This window comes from Salvelinus namaycush, chromosome 32 (assembly GCF_016432855.1).
Source record: "Salvelinus namaycush isolate Seneca chromosome 32, SaNama_1.0, whole genome shotgun sequence".
Classification (NCBI taxonomy): domain Eukaryota; kingdom Metazoa; phylum Chordata; class Actinopteri; order Salmoniformes; family Salmonidae; genus Salvelinus; species Salvelinus namaycush.
In genome coordinates, this window is record NC_052338.1 from 9,966,109 (window position 1) to 9,987,334 (window position 21,226).

Here is a 21,226-nt window from a genome sequence, read left to right on the forward strand (position 1 = left end):
CGGACTGCCATTATATCATAGAAGAAGCCGTGTCGTCTGCCGAAAACTCACGCGAAGAAGAAGCTGCACGTTGTTAACGTGATAGTGTAGTAGCAGAGAATTTGTGACTACGTTTTAGACCGTAGCTCTGGCCACAACAATATAGCTGAAATTGATTGATTATACGATGGAAAGCGACACCGAGATGGAGGACTTCGATAGCAGCGAGGAGGGAAGCAATTGGTCTGATGATAGTTACCTTGCAGACGAAGACTTCAGCTTCGACTATCAGGAGGGAGTGGATCCACACGAGGACGCGTAAGTAGGAATAATCACTCCCAGAGCGCATACTGTATGTACCCAGTCAACACACCGGGGGGCCGAAATCTCACCGAAACAGTCAGAACCATTTTACCACAGAGAGAACAATGAGAGCTTTTACCCGATCTATACATGTGAAAGCATCCGCTTGGCATTTCCACTGGAAGCCAGTGGGAGAAGACCGATAAGGCTGCCGACATTCTGCACATTTTCTAATCGATTAAACATTTGATGCCAATACAGTTTTCTGTTCCCAAAACTATAATCTGTTACGAACAGTGTGGACTATGTTTAGTAGATTTGACCCTTTGCCATTGTTTAGAGTCGCGCAAAGGCAAATTGAGTTATTGCGCACTTCAGAGTAGGCGTTCCCTAACAGAAATATGCAAACGTTTGTTAGAACGCGCCAATAGGATCTCGCTAGCTCGTGCTTGACTCTGCCCACCTCCTTGCCTGTTCTGCCCACTAGGATTAATTTGTTCACATTGGAAACGACAAACCATCTTGAGTAGGTGTGTCCAATCTTTTGCTGGTACTGTACATCAAAGGGAGATTTGCTTCCCTTGGAAGACCTGGAGAGAGAATTCCAACAGTCAACCATTTACGTTTGAGTCGTTGTGTGTATAGCAATCTATATAGCTTGGTAGCGTTAGCCAATTTGTCAGGCAATGTTTTTTTTGCATTGTCACTAAAGGATGGTTGGCAATTATGCAGGAATTTTGCAAACACCTTCCCATTCAATCAATTAATCAAATGTATTTATAAAGCTCTTCTTACATCAGCTGATGTCACAAAGTGCTGTACAGAAACCCAGCCTAAAACCCCAAACAGCAAGCAATATGCAGGTGTAGAAGCACGGTGGCTGGGAAAAACTCCCTAGAAAGGCCGGAACCTAGGAAGAAACCTAGAGAGGAACCAGGCTATGAGGGGTGGCCAGTCCTCTTCTGGCTGTGCCGGGTGGAGATTATAACAGAACATGGCCAAGATGTTACAATTTTCATAGATGACCAGCAGGGTCAAATAATAATAATCACAGTGGTTGTAGAGGGTGCAACAGGTCAGCACCTCAGGAGTAAATGTCAGTTGGCTTTTCTTAGCCGATCATTCAGAGTATCTCTACCCCTCCTGCGGTCTCTAGAGAGTTGAAAACAGCAGGTCTGGGACAGGTAGCACGTCCGGTGAACAGGTCAGGGTTCCATAGCCGCAGGCAGAACAGTTGAAACTGGAGCAGCAGCACGGCCAGGTGGACTGGGGACAGCAAGGAGTCATCAGGCCAGGTAGTCCTGAGGCATGGTCCTAGGGCTCAGGTCCTCCGAGAAAGAGAGAGAAAAAAAGAGAAAATTAGAGAGAGCGTACTTAAATTCACACAGGACACCGGATAAGACAGGAGAAATACTCCAGATATAACAGACTGACCCTAGCCCCCCGACACATAAACTATTGCAGCATAAATACTGGAGGCTGAGACAGGAGGGGTCGGGAGACACTGTGGCCCCGTCCGATCATACCCACGGACAGGGCCAAACAGGCAGGATATAACCCCACCCACTTTGCCAAAGCACAGCCCCCACACCACTAGAGGGATATCTTCAACCACCAACTTACCATCCTGAGACAAGGCCGAATATAGCCCACGAAGATATCCCCCACGGCACAAACCCAAGGGGGTGGGCGCCAACCCGGACAGGAAGATCTTATCAGTGACGCACCCCTCCTAGGGACGGCATGGAAGAGCACCAGTAAGCCAGTGACTCAGCCCCTGTAATAGGGTTTGAGGCAGAGAATCCCAATGGAGAGAGGGGAACCGGCCAGGCAGAGACAGTAATGGCGGTTCTTTGCTCCAGTGCCTTTCCGTTCACCTTCACACTCCTGGTCCAGACAACACTCAATCATAGGACCTACTGAAGATATGAGTCTTCAATAAAGACTTGAAAGGTCGAGACCGAGTCTGCGTCTCTCACATGGATAGGCAGACCATTCCATAAAAATGGAGCTCTATAGGAGAAAGCCCTGCCTCCAGCTGTTTACTTAGAAATTCTAGGGACAGTAAGGAGGCCTGCGTCTTGTGACCGTAGCGTACCTATAGGTATGTACGGCAGGACCAAAATCGGAAAGATGGGTAGGAGTAAGCCATGTAATGCTTTGTAGGTTAGCAGTACAACCTTAATCAGCCCTTGCCTTAACAGGAAGCCAGTGTAGAGAGACTAGCAATGGAGTAATATGATAAAAATTTTGGGGTTCTAGTCAGGATTCTAGCAGCCGTGTTTAGCACTAACTGAGGTTTATTTACAGCTTTATCCGGGTAGCCGGAAAGCAGCGCATTGCAGTAGTCTAACCTAGAAGTGACAAAAGCATGGATACATTTTTCTGTATCATTTTTGGAAAGAAAGTTTCTGATTTTTGCATTGTTACGTAGATGGAAAAAAGCTGTCCTTGAAACAGTCTTGATATGTTCGTCAAAAGAGAGATCAGGGTCCAGAATAACGCCGAGGTCCTTCACAGTTTTATTTGAGACGACTGTACAACCATCAAGATTAATTGTCAGATTCAACAGAAAATCTCTTTGTTTCTTGGGACCTAGAACTTGCATCTCTGTTTTGTCCGAGTTTAAAAGTAGAGCATTTGCCACCATCCACTTCCTTATGTCTGAAACACAGGCTTCCAGGGAGGGCAATTTTGGGGCTTCACCATGTTTCATCGAAATGTACAGCTGTGTGTCGTCCGCAAAGCAGTGAAAGTTAACATGTTTCTGAATGACATCACCAAGAGGTAAAATATATAGTGAAAACAATAGTGGTCTTAAAACAGAGCCTTGAGGAACAGCGAAATTTACAGTTGATTTGTCAGAGGATAAACTATCCACAGAGACAAACTGATATCTTTCCGACAGATAAGATCTAAACCAGGCCAGAACTTGTCCGTGTAGACCAATTTGGGTTTCCAATCTCTCCAAAAGAATGTGGTGATCGATGGTATCAAAAGCAGCACTAAGGTCCAGGAGTACGAGGACAGATGCAGAGCCTCGGTCTGACGCCATTAAAAGGTAATTTACCACCTTCAAGTGCCACCTCAGTGCTATGATGGGGTCTAAAACTTGACTGAAGTTATTCCATAAAAAATCTGCTGTTTCCATCTACAATAGTCATTTACAACATTAACAATGTCTACACTGTATTTCTGATCAATTTGATGTTATTTCAATGGGGGGAAAAATGTGCTTTTCTTTAAAAAACAAGGATATTTCTAAGTGACCCCAAACTTTTGAACGGTACTGTATATTTTGCTCAAATATATGTTTTGTACTTTAGTGTGTGTACTTTGGTGTATTTATACCTGGAATATCGCTTTAACAGGAAAAGTAAAAACATCGCTGGAGTCTATTTATTTATGCCCTATGGGACTCCCAATCACGGCCGGTTGTGATACAGCCTGGAATTTAACCAGGGTCTGTAGTGACGCCTCTAGCGCTGAGATGCAGTGCCTTAAACCGCTACGCCACTCGGGAGCCCCATTTTAAAAGAAGTCAGACTGCGGATCTGACTTTTCTGGACCCCACTTCCCGGCGGCTGGGGCTTTTGCGCATGTGCAGGATTCTCTACTTTGCACATATTCTCTGCGCTATACGTAGAGAATCTCGCTAATTTCTCTCATTCAATCGTGATTTGTGAATGACGATTATTCATTTTTTTCTGGTGAAACATGCAGCATCTGCATATCAACCAGATTATGTTAATAAACTGTAGCATAGTCTACCTGTATTTAGTTAGTTTAGTTTAAATCAAAGCACATCTTTTGCCTAGTGGAGTAGAGGATCCTGCACATGCGCAGAGGCTTCGGGAGCTTTAGCAGTCGGGAGGAAAGGTCCAGAAAAGTCGGATCCGCAGCCACTCCATTAAAAAGATCTGAAATCAAAATGACATACTTGAAAATGAATTCTCATTTCTCAGATTTTTATTTTATTTTTTAGAAACTATTTGACAGACATATTCCTCAGTTTGTAAACCTAACAGATTGATGTTAGACGGCGGGTGTCGGCCACATTGAATTGACATGAAATGTTGATGTGTGAATGTGGAACCATGTAGACGACAGCAGTAGGAGATGGTAAATTAATTGTGTTCTGTTGTCTAGTCCTAAGTAATAGTGTTGACTTAGTGAATTGCATTATTGTAAACATGTTCATATTTATCTTCATAGTCTTGATTGGGAAGAGGACTCAAATGAATCAGCAGGCGACACACCACCCAGAGTCACACCAAGGAAAGAAAGCCAATCTGAGAGCGGGGTAAAGTGTTCTGATTCTCCAGAAGAACCATGGTTACCATGCAAAGGTTCACAGTCAACAAGGACATCAAGGTATTTACAAACTTTCATAATCCATCAGTGTTTCCGCTATAGTCATTTAGCTGCAGTCATCGATTTTTGACTCGCTGTATTTTTCTATTATCAAGACACCTGCTGGTAACTCTTAACTTGTTAGGACAGGTCATGAGGTGTCCTAAGTATCTGTAGACTAGGTGTGACTCTTATGACTAAAGAGACTTCATGCATAGTTTTTATTTTTACCCATAAGAGTAGGAGTAAAATGTCTATTCTCAGCACTTACAACCAAAAATCTGAAATGGCCTGCCTGTGTAAATGAAGCCTAACAAATCTGAGACCATATTCAGCCTTAGATGTCTTAGAGCCAATATGCCTATAGAAAGTCTACACCCCCTTTCAACATTTCACCGTTTGTTGCCGAATAGCCTGGAATTAAAATACATTAAAATAGTGTTCCCATTGATCTACACATCCCACCCCACAACTTCCAAGTGAAACATATATTCATATATATTTTTTTTTAATCTATAAAAAACAAAAGACTGAAATAGCTTAGTATGATAAGTGTCCCCCCCCCTTGTCATAGTAATCCTACATTTTCTTGGGCGTAACCAATCACCTTCAAAATCACACACCAAGTTAACTGGCCTACACCTGTGTTAAATTGTAGTGATTCACATTATTTCAGGAGTTCCTGTATGTTCCTTCTGCACTATTGGAGCTAAGAACACAAGCATTTCGCTACACCCGCAATAACATTTGCAAAATATGTGTATGTGACCAACAAAATTTGATTTGACATGCACACACTGACCAATCTTGGCCATAAAAGCCTGTAGCTCTTTCAAAGTTGCCGTTGGACTTTTGGTAGTCTCTGATCAGTTTCCTACTTGCTCTGTCATCCATTTTGGAGGCATGGCCTGATCTACGCAGGGTCTTGGTGGTGCCACACACCTTCCATTTATTAATAATAGTTTTGATCGTGCTCCAAGTGATATTCAAGGAACCTGTGCCTTTCCACCACTTTGTCCTGGAGTTCTATTAAAAGCTCCTTGGTGCTCATGGTTGAGTGTTTGTTTTGCAATTCACTACCCAGCAGTAGTATCTCACAATACACACATCTAAAAGTAAAATAACGGAATTAAGAAATATATAAATATTATATTGAGCAGTGGCATTGACTAAAATACAGTAGAATAGAATACAGTATATACATATGAGATGAGTAAAGCAGTACGTAAACATATTAAAGTGACTAGTGTTCCATTATTAAAGTGGCCAGTGATTCCAACTCTATGTATATAGGGCTGCAGCCTCTAAGGTGCAGGGTTGCATAACCGGGTGGAAGCCGGCAAGTGAAGGCTGTTTAACAGTCTGATGGCCTTGAGATAGAAGCTGTTTTTCAGTCTCTCGGTCCCAGCTTTGATGCATCTGTACTAACCTCACCTTCTGGATGATAGCGGGGTGAGCAGGCTGTGGCTCGGGTGGTTGATGTCCTTGATGATCTTTTTGGCCTTGCTGTGACATCTGGTGCTGTAGGTGTCCTGGAGGACAGGTAGTTTGCCCCTGGTGATGCGTTGGGCAGACTGCACCATCCGTTGCGGGTGGTGCAGTTGCCGTACCAGGCGGTGATTCAGCCTGACAGGATGCTATCAATTGTGCATCTGTAAAAGTTTTAGGGGCCTAGCCAAATTTCTTCAAACTCGTGATTTGTAGAGGTGCTGTTGCATCTTCTTCACCACACTGTCTGTGTGGGTGGACCATTTCTGACTGTGATGTGTACGCAGAGGAACTTTCCACCTTCTCCACTGCGGTCCCGTCGATGGGGATAGGGGGGGTGCTCCCTCTGCTGTTTCCTGAAGTCCACGGTCAGCTCCTTTGTTTTGTTGATGTTGAGAGGTTATTTTCCTTGCCCCACTCTGCCAGGGCCCTCACCTCCTCCCTGTAGGCTGTCTCGTCATTGTTGGTAATCAGGCCTACTACTTTTGTGTCGTCTGCAAACTTGATTATTGAGTTGGAGGCGTGCGTGGCCACGCAGTCATGGGTAAACAGGGAGTACAGGAGGGGGCTAATCACACACCCTTGTGGGGCCCCTGTGTTGAGGATCAGCGAAGTGGAGGCGTTGTTTCCTACCTTCACCACCTGGAGGTGGTCCGTCTGGAAGTTCAGGACCCAGTTGCACAGGGCGGGGTTCAGACCCAGGGCCCGGAGCTTAATAATGAGCTTGGAGCATACTTTGGTGTTGAATGCTGAGCTATAGTCAATGAACAGCATTCTTACATAGGTAGTCCTCTTGTCCAGTGCGATGGCGATTGCATCGTCTGTGGCTCTATTGGGGCGGTAAGCAAATTGAAGTGGGTCTAGGGTGTATGGTAGAGGTGATATGATCCTTAACTAGCCTCTCAAAGCACTTCATGATGACATAAGTGAGTGCTATGGGGCAATAGTCATTTAGTTCAGTTACCTTTGCTTTCTTGGGTACAGGAACAATGGTGGACATCTTGAAGCAAGTGGGGACAGCGGACTGGAATAGGGAAGAGATTGAATATGTACGTAAACACTAGTGATGCACCGATATGACATTTTTGTCCGATACCGATATCCAATATTGTCCTTGCCCCCAAAAAACGGTACCGATAACCAATATTTAACATTTTAGCAGCCTTTTTATGCATTCTAGTACAGTTAAATAGTTAAAACACACACATGGACACAGTGGTCTAAGGCACTGCATCTTAGTGCAAGAGGCATCACTACAGTCTCTGGTTAGAATCCAGGCTGTATCACATCCGTCGTCCGGGGTAGGCCGTCATTGTAAATATGAATTTGTTCTCAACTGACTTGCCTTGTTAAATAAAGGTTACACACACACCACACTGACCAAAATGTTATTTTGTTGGCATTTACATATGTCCCCATTACCAGTAAAAGATCATCAAAACCTATTTCTTTCACGTATTTGCTGTGCTGTTTCGTTGTTCAGTCGTTTCATTTCTATGGAACGCCGTTTGGGTCTTTGCATGTCAAAAAATATACACGTCAAATAACACTATTTGTCATGTCAAATAAGCTTGTTGACCAATCAGGACCTGAATATGACTGCACGTCACATAATAATTGAACGTGTTCAATATTTTTTTACATAGTTATTACACATTGATTACACAATCACTCGTGTTTCATTTGTCACAACGATTCATCTATGTATGCTTTGATGCTGGTAAAGTTGTCTCGCGCGCCTACTGTGCTGGTCATAAAAAAAGCTAGCTAGCTCATGGATGCAAACAATGTTCTTCCCGCAAAATGACATCTGTTTCAGTAGCTATAGTTAGCTAGCTAACTGTATAGCTAGGTGTCATCATCTAAAATAACCCTAATTTATAAGACAGTTCTTATTTGATTAATGGTGGTGGGACCCATCTATGTGAAGCTAGCCACAATAAGGATTATCCACAATAGTGGCCTTTGCGGTTAGCCTTCAAAATAAAAGTATGTAATTGACAGTGATGCAAATTAATACAAATAGTAGAATCATGCCATAATTTAATAGATCATGCTAAACGAGGTTGAAATGTTATATAAAATCAACAAAAGACAGTAATTTGTTAATTTGACAACCTGTTGAAATCACACTGGATGTATTATACTTTAGAATTGCGTTGTGGGCAAACTTATTTCACTGTACAGCCTTACCTATGGTTTGTGGATCACTGACATGGGTATCAGTCTACTCAGTGACACCGAGAACATCAGCATTGTAGCTGTTATTGCGGGACTATGAAACAACTGTGAATTGAGCCACATTTATTGTCAACCTATGTGTATTGAACACTATTCCCGAGGAAAAACTGCATGGATGTTTTGGAGTCTGATAACTCTGAAGAGGGACAAATATAAATATATACTGCATGGATGTTTTGGATTCTGATAACTCTGAAGAGGAAAAAATATATTGGGTGTTGAGTAGACTGATACCCCATTTCATTGATCCTCAAACCTTAGGTAAAGCTGTACAGTGCGATATGAATGTCAATACATAGAAAAGGCTAACTGGGTAGGTGATTTCACACAGTCACAGTCCCACGATAAGAGCTACAACTCTAATATTTGCGTAAACTCTGCACAGTTGTGTTCTGTGGGTGTCACCAAGTAGACTGATACCCCATTTCATTGCTTCACATTCCAACCCTGTTTAACATTATCTAGTCAAAATATGGCGTGATTCCAACAATTGTAACCTTCAGCATCACTTTCAAATAGGTACTTTTATTTTAAAGGCAAACTGTAAATTCCACTATTGTGCCTAATCCTTATTGGCTAGCTTCACAACACAACCCGGTCAGGTCGAGCCTCACTAGCCAGATGAAGCTAGCTGGCCGCTTATAAGGTTAGCTTCGGGCAACAGGGTTAAGTAGCTGGCTGTTCAATTTCAAAAGGTGAACAACAAGTGACTACCTAGCTAATACTTAAAAGGATTCCTAAATCATTGCTAAGAACAGTCAAAATGACTGCAGTTTCTACTGGTCATTGTTTTCAGTCTGGTTGTATTGGTGCTATCTAGGTACCAAGCTTAAGCTAGTTAGCTACCCCAGAAATTGCGGTCGAACAAATAATGCTTTATTACCAACACGGTATTGTAAACACAGTTTATGGCCAGTGTTTGCTTGTTTGTAGACTCTTTTTGTACAGCTTTGACAGTGTTACTGATATTAGTGGTGGCGTTTGGCTTGGCTTGCACGTGCAAATTCAGAACACACAACATTCTATAATAGAAGTGTTATTTGATATGTCAAATTTAAAAGCGTATTTATCGCGTCAAATAGTGTTATCTTTTTTGACACGCAAAGATCCAAACGGCGTTCCATAGTATGTTGTGAAGCTAATAGCAGTGACGCTTTTACTGTGTAACTCCGGTAGGGCAACATCTGAACAATAGCGCACTTGGTAACGTTAGTGTGTACCGGTGCTCGACCAGTCGCTAAGGCCAACATCACCCATGACAGAGAAAGGGCAATGATTTCCATTATCTTGTCATTAATGGATTTCTCCTTTGAGTTGTCTTGATGCAATTTTCTTACTCTTTCAAATGACTGCTTGACTTGTTGACTGCTCGATCCACACAGAAGACATTGTGGGCTAGGTTAGGAAGGCTGTGTTGCACATGTAGCGCTACATTTTACGTGGCATCATTAGTCATGTACCTAGTTTATATAGGTATGCATGTCAGCTTTGACATCGGTTTTTCACATCAGCGTTAAACTAGACATCGGGCCGATACCGATGTTGGCATTTTTAGCTAATATCATCCAATTCCGATATGTTCACCGATATGTCGTGCATCACTAGTAAACACTCCAGTCAGCTGGTCTGCGCATGCTCTGAAGACGAGGCTTGGGATGCCGTCTGGGCCGGCAGCCTTGCGAGGGTTAATACGCTTAAATGTCTTACTCACGTCGACCACCGAGAAGGAGAGCCCACAGTCCTTGTTAGCGGGCGGTTGCACGGCGTTATCCTCATAGCGGGCGAAGGTGTTTAGCTTGTCCGGAAGCAAGACGTCGGTGTTCGCAACATGGCGGGTTTCCCCTTTGTAGTCAATGATTGTCTGTAGACCCTGCCACATATGTCTCGTGTCTGAGCCGTTGAATTACGACTCCACTTTGTCTCTGTACTGACGTTTTGCCTGTTTGATTGCCTTACGAAGGGAATAACTACACTGTTTGTATTCGGCCGTATTCCCAGTCACCTTGACATGGTTAAATGCGGTGGTTCGCGCTTTCAGTTTTACGCGAATGCTGCCATCTATCCATGGTTTCTGGTTTGGGTAGGTTCTAATAGTCACATTGTACCCAGTCACCTATACACTTCCTGAGGAACTCATTCACCGTATCTGTCGATGTTATTCGTATCTGTCGATGTTATTCTCGGAGGCTACCCGGAACAAATCCCAGTCCACGTGATCAAAACAATCTTGAAGCATGGATTCCGATTGGTCAGACCAGCGTTGAATAGACCTTAGCACGGGTACTTCCTCTGAGTTTCTGCCTATAAGAAGGGAGGAGTAAAATGGAGTCGTGATCAGATTTACCAAAGGGAGGGCGGGGGAGGGCCTTGGTAGACATTTAAAAAAAGTTGAGTAGCAGTTTTTCCAGAGCGAATACTACAGTCAATGTGTTGGTAGAACTTCGGTAGTGTTTTCCTCAAATTTGCTTTGTTAAAATCCCCAGCTACAATAAATGCTGCCTCAGGATATATGGTTTCCAGTTTGCATAAAGTCCAGTGGAGTTCTTTGAGGGCTGTCGTGGTATCAACTTGAGGGGGAATATACACGGCTGTGACTATAACCAAAGATAATTCTCTTGGGAGGTAATATGGTCGGCATTTGATTGTGAGGTATTCTAGGTCGGGTGAACAAAAGGACTGTATGTTGTCACAAACACACCATGAGTAGTTAATCATGAAACATACACCCCCTGCCTTTCTTCTTTCCGGTGAGTTCTTTATTCCTGTCTGCGCGATGTACAGAGAACCCAGCTGCCTGAATAGATTGGGACAGTATTGTCCCCTGGAAGGAGATCCTCACCCTGAGCTCGTCTACTTTATTATCCAGAGACTGAACATTAGCGAGTAATAGACTCGGAAGTGGTGGATGGTGTGCGCTAGGGCTGGGCGATATGGCCAAAATCTCATATCCCGATATAGGTCATTCCATGTCACGATAACGGCACGTATCACGATATACACATTTTCTGTAAATTCAATGAATAAATAGTTTTATATAAAATTACCATGTGTAAAGGCCTATTTCTTATTACATTTTGAATTATACTCAACAAATAAAAGCTATTTTAATTTGGTACCTTGGGTCGAGTGTTAGCACCAACTCACGAAACCCCCGCCATGTCTTTGCAGATGTAAGTTGTAACGCCAGCTGTTATCTTCTATCTTCGTGATTCTTTGCTATATGGTGTGCCGCGGGCAAAAGCCTCTTGCAACGTCTGAGTCGGGGGTTTGTTTTGAGCTCTTGACTGTACTTTTGGGGTCTCATCCGTACACTCTCTCCGTACTGTTTCACATGATTCTTGCATAGGTGGAAAAAGAGGTTAGTGGTGTTTTGAGCCTGTTGCGACCGGCCTGCGGCATATTTTGCAGAGGACGGTTTTCTGGTCCATGTCAGACTTAACATACCCAAACCACATCCATGCGACCGAAGTAGCCCCTCTTTTAGGTACGGTCTCCGTGCCACGTTTACTCTCCTCCATGTTTGTTTCTGTTGCAAATTTCCTTCCACACGTGAACGCAAAGCGATGTCCAATTGACAAAATATTAGCGTAAAGTGTGATTTGCGACACAACAAACTAAACGATAGATGTTTTTCTATCGTCACACGGTATACAGTTGAAGTCAAAGTTTACATACACCTTAGCCAAGTAGATTTGAATTAAGTTTTTCACAATTTCTGACATTTAATCCTAGTAAAAATTCCCTGTCTTAGGTCAGTTAGGATCATCACTTTATTTTAAGAATGTGAAATGTCAGAATAATAGTAGAGAGAATTATTTATTTTGCCGTTTATTTCTTTCATCACATTCCCAGTGGGTCAGAAGTTTACATACTCAATTAGTATTTGGTAGCATTGCATTTAAATGGTTTAACCTGGGTCAAACGTTTCAGGTAGCCTTCCACAAGCTTCCCACAATAAGTTGGGTGAATTTTGGCCCATTCCTCCTGACAGAGCTGGTGTAACTGAGTCAGGTTTGTAGGCCTCCTTGCTCGCACACGCTTTTTCAGTTCTGACCACAAATTTTCAATAGGATTGAGGTCAGGGCTTTGTGATGGCCACTCCAATACCTTGACTTTGTTGTCCTTAAGCCATTTTGCCACAACTTTGGAAGTAAGCTTGGGGTCATTGTCCATTTGGAAGACCCATTTGCAACCAAGCTTTAACTTCCTGACTGATGTCTTGTGATGTTGCTTCAATATATCCACATAATTTTCCTGCCTCATGATGCCATCTATTTTTTTGAAGTGCACCAGTCCCTCCTGCAGCAAAGCACCCCCACAACATGATGCTGCCACCCCCGTACTTCATGGTTGGATGGTGTTCTTCGGCTTGCAAGCGTCCCCCTTTTTCCTCCAAACATAACGATGGTCATTATGGCCAAACAGTTAAATTTTTGTTTCATCAGAGCAGAGGACATTTCTCCAAAAAGTACAATCTTTGTCCCCATGTGCAAGTTGCAAACCGTTGTCTGGCTTTCTTATGGCGGTTTGAGCAGTGGCTTCTTCCTTGCTGAGCGGCCTTTCAGGTTATGTCGATATAGGACTTGTTTTACTGTGGATATAGATACTTTTGTACCTGTTTCCTCCAGCATCTTCACAAGGTCCTTTGCTGTTGTTCTGGGATTGATTTGCACTTTTCGCACCAAAGTACGTTCATCTCTAGGAGACAGAACGTATCTCCTTCCTAAGCTGTATGACGGCTGCGTGGTCCCATGGTGTTTATGAACGTGGTACCTTAAGGTGTTTGGAAATTGCTCCCAAGGATGAACCAGACTTGTGGAGGTCTACAATTTGATTTTCTTATGATGTCAAGCAAAGAGGCACGGAGGTTGAAGGTAGGCATTGAAATACATCCACAGGTACACCTCCAATTGACTAAGGCTAATTGACATAATTTATCAGAAGTTTCTAAAGCCATGACATTTTCTGGAAATTTCCAAGTTGTTTAAAGGCACAGTAAACTTTGTATGTAAACTTCTGACCCACTGGAATTGTGATACAGTGAAATAATCTGTCTTAACAATTGTTGGAAAAAATGTCTTGTCATGCATAAAGTAGATGTCCTAACCGACTTGCCAAAACTATAAGTTTGTTAACAAGAAATTTGTGGAGTGGTTGAAAAACAAGTTTTAATGACTCTAACCTAAGTGTATGTAAACTTCCGACTTCAACTGACTTCAACTGTATATTATCCAGCCCTAGTGTGCGCGCCTCTTGAGTCGACTAGAAGTCCACTCCGAATTCCTCTTCTCCACCGGCTGTGTTTTGGAGCAGCCTCTGAAATAAGTTCAATTGCCATGGGGGGTACGAACTAGAGGTCGACCGATTAATCGGAATGGCCGATTTAATTAGAGCCGATTTCAAGTTTTCATAACAATCGGAAATCTGTATTTTTGGACGCCGATTTGGCCGATATTTTGTTTTTTACACCTTTATTTATCCTTTATTTAACTAGGCAAGTCAGTTAAGAACACATTCTTAATTTCAATGACGGCCTAGGAACGGTGGGTTAACTGCCTTGTTCAGGGGCAGAATGACAGCTTTTTACCTTGTCAGCTCGGGGATTCAATCTTGCAACCTTACAGTTAACTAGTCCAACGCTCTAACCACCTGATTACATTGCACTCCACGAGGAGACTGCCTGTTACGCGAATGCAGTAAGAAGCCAAGTTGCTAGCTAGCATTAAACTTATCTTGTAAAAAACAATCAATCAATCATAATCACTAGTTAACTACACATGGTTGATGATATTGCTAGTTTATCTAGCGTGTCCTGCGTTGCATATAATCGATGCGGTGCGTATTCGCGAAAAAGGACTGTCTTGCTCCAATGTGTACCTAACCATAAACATCAATGCCTTTCTTAAAATCAATACACAGAAGTATATATTTTTAAACCTGCATATTTTGCTGAAAGAAATCCACGTTAGCAGGCAATATTAACCAGGTGAAATTGTCACTTCTCTTGCGTTCATTGCACGCAGAGTCAGTGTATATGCAACAATTTGGGCCGCCTAATTTGCCAGAATTTTACGTAATTATGACATAACATTGAAGGTTGTACAATGTAACAGGAATATTTAGACTTATGGATGCCACCCGTTAGATAAAATACGTAACGGTTCCGTATTTCACTGAAAGAATAAAGGTCTTGTTTTCGAGATGATAGTTTCCGGATTCGACCATATTAATGACCTAAGGCTCGTATTTCTGTGTGTTATTATGTTATAATTAAGTCTATGATTTGATAGAGCAGTCTGACTGAGCGGTGGTAGGCAGCAGCAGGCTCGTAAGCATTCATTCAAACAGCACTTTTGTGCGTTTTGCCAGCAGCTCTTCGCTGTGCTTCAAGCATTGAGCTGTTTGACTTCAAGCCCATCAACTCCTGAGATTAGGCTGGTGTAACCGATGTGAAATGGCTAGCTAGTTAGCAGGGTGCGCGCTAATAGCGTTTCAAACGTCACTCGCTCTGAGACTTGGAGTGGTTGTTCCCCTTGCTCTGCATGGGTAATGCTGCTTCGAGGGTGGCTGTTGTCGATGTGTTCCTGGTTCGAGCCCAGGTTGGGGCAAGGAGAGGGACGGAAGCTATACTGTTACACTTGCAATACTAAAGTGCCTATAAGAACATCCAATAGTCAAAGGTATATGAAATACAAATCGTATAGAGAGAAATAGTCCTATAATTCCTATAACAACTACAACCTAAAACTTCTTACCTGGGAATATTGAAGACTCATGTTAAAAGGAACCACCAGCTTTCATATGTTCTAATGTTCTGAGCAAGGAACTTAAACGTTAGCTTTTTTACATGGCACATATTGCACTTTTACTTTCTTCAACACTTTGTTTTTGCATTATTTAAACCATATTGAACATGTTTCATTTATTTGAGGCTAAATAGATTTTATTGATGTATTATATTAAGTTAAAATAAGTGTTCATTCAGTATTGTTGTAATTGTCATTATTACAAATATTTTTTTTTATATATATATATATTTTTATTTATAATAGGCCGATTTTAATCGGTATAAGCTTTTTTTGGCCCTCCAATAATCGGTATCGGCGTTGAAAAATCATAATCGGTCGACCTCTAGTACGAACCAAGCATCCAATTCGGGAAAGTCGTATTCTTGGTCGTAATGCTGGTGAGTTACCACCGCTCTGATATTACATACAGCTGGAAATAAGTTTTGGATAACACAAAAAAATCTGGGATAATATTGTAAAAAATAACACAAAACTAAATACTGCAAAGTTGCTTAGGAGCTAGAAGCAGAGCTGCCATATCTGTCGGCGCCATCTTACATGTATCATGTGACAACAATATCCCAAGCTCCCCACAAATCTGGCATGTAGGGTGACAAGAAGGAAGCCATTACTCAAGAAAGCATTGAATACCATTTGAAGTATGCAAAAAACACTGGAGTTTCTGTTGCCATGTGGCAAAAAGTTTTGTTGTCTGACGAAACTAAAATTGAACTTGTGCAAAAAAATGCAAAGCCTTACGGCACCATCCCTACTGTGAAGCATGGTGGTGGCAGCATCATGTTGTGGGGATGTTACTCACCAGGAAAATGAATGGAGCAAGAAAAGTCCTTGAGGAAATCCTGCTGCCCTCAGCAAGAAAGCTGAAGTTTACCTTTCATCATGACAATGACTTGAAGCACACAGCCAAAGTTACAGTGGAGTGGCTCAGGAATAAGAAGGTAAATGTCCTTGAGTGTCCCAGTCAGAGCCCCGACCTAAATCAAATCGAAAATTTACTGTCCATCAACGCTCCCAAGGACTTTGACAGAGCTTGAACAGTTTTGTAAAAAATAATACATTGCCAAATCTAGGTGCGCAAAGTTGGTAGAGACCTTTCCCAACAGACTCACAGCTGTAACTGCTGCCAAAAGTACTTCCACCAAGTATTGACTTAGGGGGGTGGAGACTTATCCAAATATGATATTTTGTATCCCCCCCCCCCCCCCAAAAAAGTTCCCTTAAGTGTGGAATATTGTGTGTAGATAAGTGGGGAAAAAATCCCTATTTAAATGCATGAATCTCTGAGGCACTGACACAACAAAATTTGAAAAAAGTTAGTGGGTGTAGACTTTCTATAGGCACTGTGTAGCTAGTTCTTGTCTTTTTTAACCTTCACGTTTTAAAGTGAATATAAGTCCAATACCGATGGCATAGCTGTCGCTCAATTGGAAGTGTTGTGCAAAACATGTTTGCTGAATTGATAATTACTAATGTTTATTTTCATAGTGTTAAAACTGATGAAGATGAAGCCCCACTGCTGAGCACCTTGCAGCCAGACCAACAGCGTAGCCCGTCAGTGAATTTGTCAACAAAGACCTATTCTCCACGTAAAAGAGTGCCGGCCTCACCCTCATTAAAGTCCAAAGTACCACGTCTCTCAACCCCAAGAAAAACCTCTCACTTACCACACAGAACAACCGAGTCAGATCAGCCATGGAAAACAGAGAAACACCCTGATGAGGGTCCTCAACCTTTGAGATTTTGTCCAAGCAGACCTCCTGGACCTCAAGTAGATCCCTCAGCCATGTACTCACCGTTAGACTTATTTCAAATGTTTTTTACAAAAGTCACGGTCAGAACCCTCTGCGACAATACAAATAGACAAGCGGCTAGAAACATTGGTAGGGGCAAAAAGTTTAAGTGGATAGATATAACTGTGAAGGAGTTTTACAAATTCATTGGATTGGTCTTCTTTACTGCTCTGGTTAAGACAAAAGCTATCAGTGATTACTGGATAACAAACTCAATTTTCTCGATTCCGTTTCCAGCTACTGTGATGAACAGGGATAGATACAGAATCATATCATGGAACATTCACATGAGTGATCCTGATGAGGACGCTGTCAATGACAGTAAAAAGGGCACACCTGAATATGATAGGCTATTTCGGCTCAAACCATTAATGAATGACATTCGTCATGCCTGCATGTCCTGTTTCCACCCACATAGAAACCTGGCTGTAGATGAAAGGATGGTGGCATCAAAAGCAAGAAATGGGTTGATTGAATATATCAAGTCAAAGCCCACTAAATTTGGCTTTAAGATTTTTGTGTTAGCGGACTCCAGCAATGGCTATACAGTGGACTATGCTGTGTATATCGGCAAGAACACGTTTCCCGTTGGCTTTGGAATTTGTCACGATTCAGTGATGTCCCTCGTAAGGCCCTCTGTTCTTGGCTCAGGTTACCATGTGTACCTTGACAACTACTTCTCCAGCCCAAAATTATTCAAGGACTTATTTGATATGAAAATGGGAGCGTGTGGTACCATGAGGGAAGGCAGATTGGGCTTCCCAAGATCAGAAGAAAATGCGCTGACCAAGAAATCCCCAAGAGGATCTTTACGGTGGATAAGGGAGGGCTCCCTGCTCTTTGTGAAGTGGAAGGATGCCCGGGAAGTGTCGATGGGTACCACCATTCATCAAGCGTATGGAGGGGAGACAATAAAAAGGAAACGCAAGAATAAGGATGGCAAATGGTCTCATGAGTCAATTCCAGTACCCACCCCAATTCTAGAATACAATAAAAACATGGGAGGTGTTGACTTATCTGACCAACTGATTACTTACTTCTCAGCCCACCGCAAAACAATGAAGTGGTACCGAACATTGTTCTACCATTTTGTGGACATAGCGACTACTAACAGCTACATCATTCACAAGGATCTGTGTAAAGTGAACAAGATGCAGCCCATGACCCACAAAGAATTCACACAAGCGCTCGTGGCCCAGCTCTGCGAGGTGTCCATTGAGACTCAGTCCAAGCCGACGAACACTGGACATACACCTGTCCCGATCAAGCCTGTGGCAGACAAAAGCAAGAGAAGCTCTGCAGGACGAAAGCGCTGCGAACTCTGCAAGAAATCGGGACACTCCAAAGACACTCCCTGGAAGTGCAATGAGTGTGGCGTACCACTCTGTGTCATTCCAGACAGAAATTGCTTTCATGATTGGCACAACCTTGAGGGAATGGCCCCAGTTGAGTATCAGTCTTCTGACTCTTGAGTAAAGCTGTAAGACTTGTGCAGCTATATCCTATCCATCACAGATGAGGAGTGCTGTTAGACCTGTGCCTTATTGCAAATGTTTGTGCATTTGAACAAAATGCTGCTCATTTTCTATTTTGACTTTTGATAGGAGTAATACTTTTGTGTTGTTTTTCCAAGATAATGGATATCAGGCCATACATTTGTCAATAGGGAAAAGGTTAAATGTATGGTTTTTGGGATGTACTATGTGTTATTAACTTGTGCTTCAGCAATATTGTGTTCTGGTATTCTAGTGTGTCATTGTGTCATTGCCTTCCGTTTAATTATCTTTATCAGATTACATGGCCTGACTTTTTCCACTCTTATGTAATAGCTCAATTTGAGTCAAGTGAAGGTGTTTTAAAATGTACTGTACTGGTCAATGATGTGGAGTTTAAACATATTGCAACCCTATGGCTCATAATGCGGTGAGGCTACTATGACTAACAATGTATTTTCAGATGTGAAAGAATCAACCTCAAAATAACCCAGCTTTTCTCCCTCTGTTTTACTGTCATATTTTTTTTTAAATGTACTTCATGCAAGAGTAGTTATTACAAGAAACTTCTACGATGAACCAACCTTGTATATTATTTGTTGAGTTTCCCTTTTCTACTGTGTAGTAATGGTTATTTTGTTTTACCAAAAGGTTCTACTCCAAAATACCACTCCATCCACGTGCACGCTTGCACGTAGATCAACGGAGTGAAGCTTGTAGTAAGCCTTTGGGAATCCCCGGTGTCTGATGCACGCCGTTTGGTGCTACGCAGACCCGGTGGCGATCGCGAGACAGAGGAGACCCTGTCTGTCCTTTTCAGTTTTGATGCAGAACGTTTGCCTGATGAAGTCATGCTAGGAGGGAGATTCTGAGGTGTGAGAAGTGTGCAGGGGGGTATGGGTACAGCCATCACTGGTACAGAGTGACCGGAACAGTTTGTGTTTTAGTAAGGTTGGCTTCTTGGTGTTTATTGCTATGGTCATTAATTGTACCACACAGATGGAAAGGAAATCCCAGAAGATTGAAGCAGTAGAGAAGTTTTTGGGTATCAGAGATTTTAGTGCAGAAGAGCTAGAGGGGGTTTTGAGAGAAGGGTGTAGGATCTGTTGGGGCCAAAGTAGTGGGAAGGGGTGGTGGGGTGTGTTGGGGATAGTGGTATTGTGTGTGTATAAGTGCTGTTAGATGGTGGTACAATCCCCCCCCCCCCCCCCATTTTTCTTGTATGTAATATTTTACAAATGTGCAATGCACTTTCCAAACTGAAAGGCAGCAATATGCCACAACGCGTCTAGTCTGCAGGAAAGCCACACGAAGAAAACAGAAATAGGAACAAAGAAATCAAGATGACCTTTCTCCTAGCAGCAGGATATTATGCTGGCAGCACAAGTGCGGTTTTCTTTTTTCCAAAATAAGAGTCCCCTGAAAAGACATGTTAAACTTGGGGAATATCGATTTATTTATGTTTTTGCACTCCAGTGCAGTAGAACGTTTTTCCCAAAACATTGCTACCACCTTTGGAAAAAATAAGTTGATCATTTGTTGAATTCATACCATTTCTTTAAAAAGTTAACACAAACACTGACTGGTATGTCGTGTAGGCTATATTTAAAGAAATACACTTTTGATAAAACACATGTTATTGGAATTACTCAATAGATACTGCAAAATTTTATTGGTCTCTGTATTAAATGGGTTTAATACAGTGTGCTGCTGGTGACTCCTTATTCCATTCCCTGCAGTGCAATACATGGTACATTATATGGGATACTTGTAACGCACTTTACTACTGGTCTCATAAATTGGGGTGGGAAATACTCAGTCGGGTCTTTACTAACCAAATATGGTCAGTTTTGGAGGGGGACTGTGTTGCATGGTCTGCTGCTGGCTTTTCACTCCGCACCCTCCATAGCCCCAATAAAATAAATAAACTGTACATGGGATACTTATTAGCTTGTAGAGAGAACTTTTCTACCTGTCTCCGATACAGTGGGGTGGGATATACGCTATGCCTGAATTTAAATTCCTCGACTCATGGCTCACCAAAAACTGTCTTGTTAACTTTTTATGGCTGCATCCCGCTAACGGGATCGATATGACAACAGCCAGTCGAAGTGCAGGGCGCCAAATTCAAACAACAGAAATCTCATAATTAAAATTCCTCAAACATACATGTGTCTTATATCATTTTAAAGGTGATCTTGTTGTTAATCCCACCAAAGTGTCCGATTTCAAATATGCTTTTCAGCGAAAGCACTACAAACGATTATGTTAGGTCACCACCAAACCACAATAAGCACAGCCATTTTTCCAGCGAAATATAGCAGTCACAAAAAGCAGAAATAGAGAAAATGAATCACTAACCTTTGATGATCTTCATCAGATGACACTCATAGGACTTCATGTTACACAATACATGCATGTTTTGTTTGATAAAGTTCATATTTATATAAAAAAATCTGGGTTTACATTGGCGTGTTACATTCACTAGTTCCAAAAACATCAAGTGATTTTGCATAGCCACATCGTTTCAACAGAAATACTCATCATAAATGTAGATGATAATACAAGTTATACACATGGAATTATAGATATACCTCTCCTTAATGCAACCGCGGTGTCAGATTTCAAAAAAACTTTACAGAAAAAGCAAATCATGCAATAATCTGAGACGGCGCTCAGAACAATAGCCAAATTAGCCGCCATGTTGGAGTCAACAGAAACCAGAAAATACATGATAAATGTTTCCTTACCTTTGATGAACTTCATCAGA

At 42.1% G+C, this 21,226-nt stretch overlaps 1 protein-coding gene across 1 annotated transcript; it reads left to right on the forward strand.

Annotated features, from left to right (window-relative positions):
* Positions 1–62: 62 nt before the first annotated feature.
* LOC120027251 (piggyBac transposable element-derived protein 4-like) lies at positions 63–19,550 on the forward strand. Its single transcript, XM_038972153.1, has 3 exons — positions 63–297; positions 4,498–4,656; positions 16,659–19,550. The coding sequence occupies exons 1-3, from the start codon at positions 167–169 to the stop codon at positions 18,433–18,435; spliced, it is 2,067 nt and encodes a 688-aa protein (XP_038828081.1). The 5' UTR covers positions 63–166; the 3' UTR covers positions 18,436–19,550.
* The last annotated feature ends 1,676 nt before the right edge of the window (positions 19,551–21,226 follow it).

Excerpts from the sequence above, each read along its gene's own strand:
- LOC120027251 (XM_038972153.1), top strand. The coding sequence starts at position 167 with ATGGAAAGCGACACCGAGATGGAGGACTTCGATAGCAGCGAGGAGGGA. Across the intron at positions 298-4,497 it reads GTGGATCCACACGAGGACGC|TCTTGATTGGGAAGAGGACT; the intron begins GTAAGTAGGAAT and ends TTATCTTCATAG. Across the intron at positions 4,657-16,658 it reads CAGTCAACAAGGACATCAAG|TGTTAAAACTGATGAAGATG; the intron begins GTATTTACAAAC and ends TTATTTTCATAG.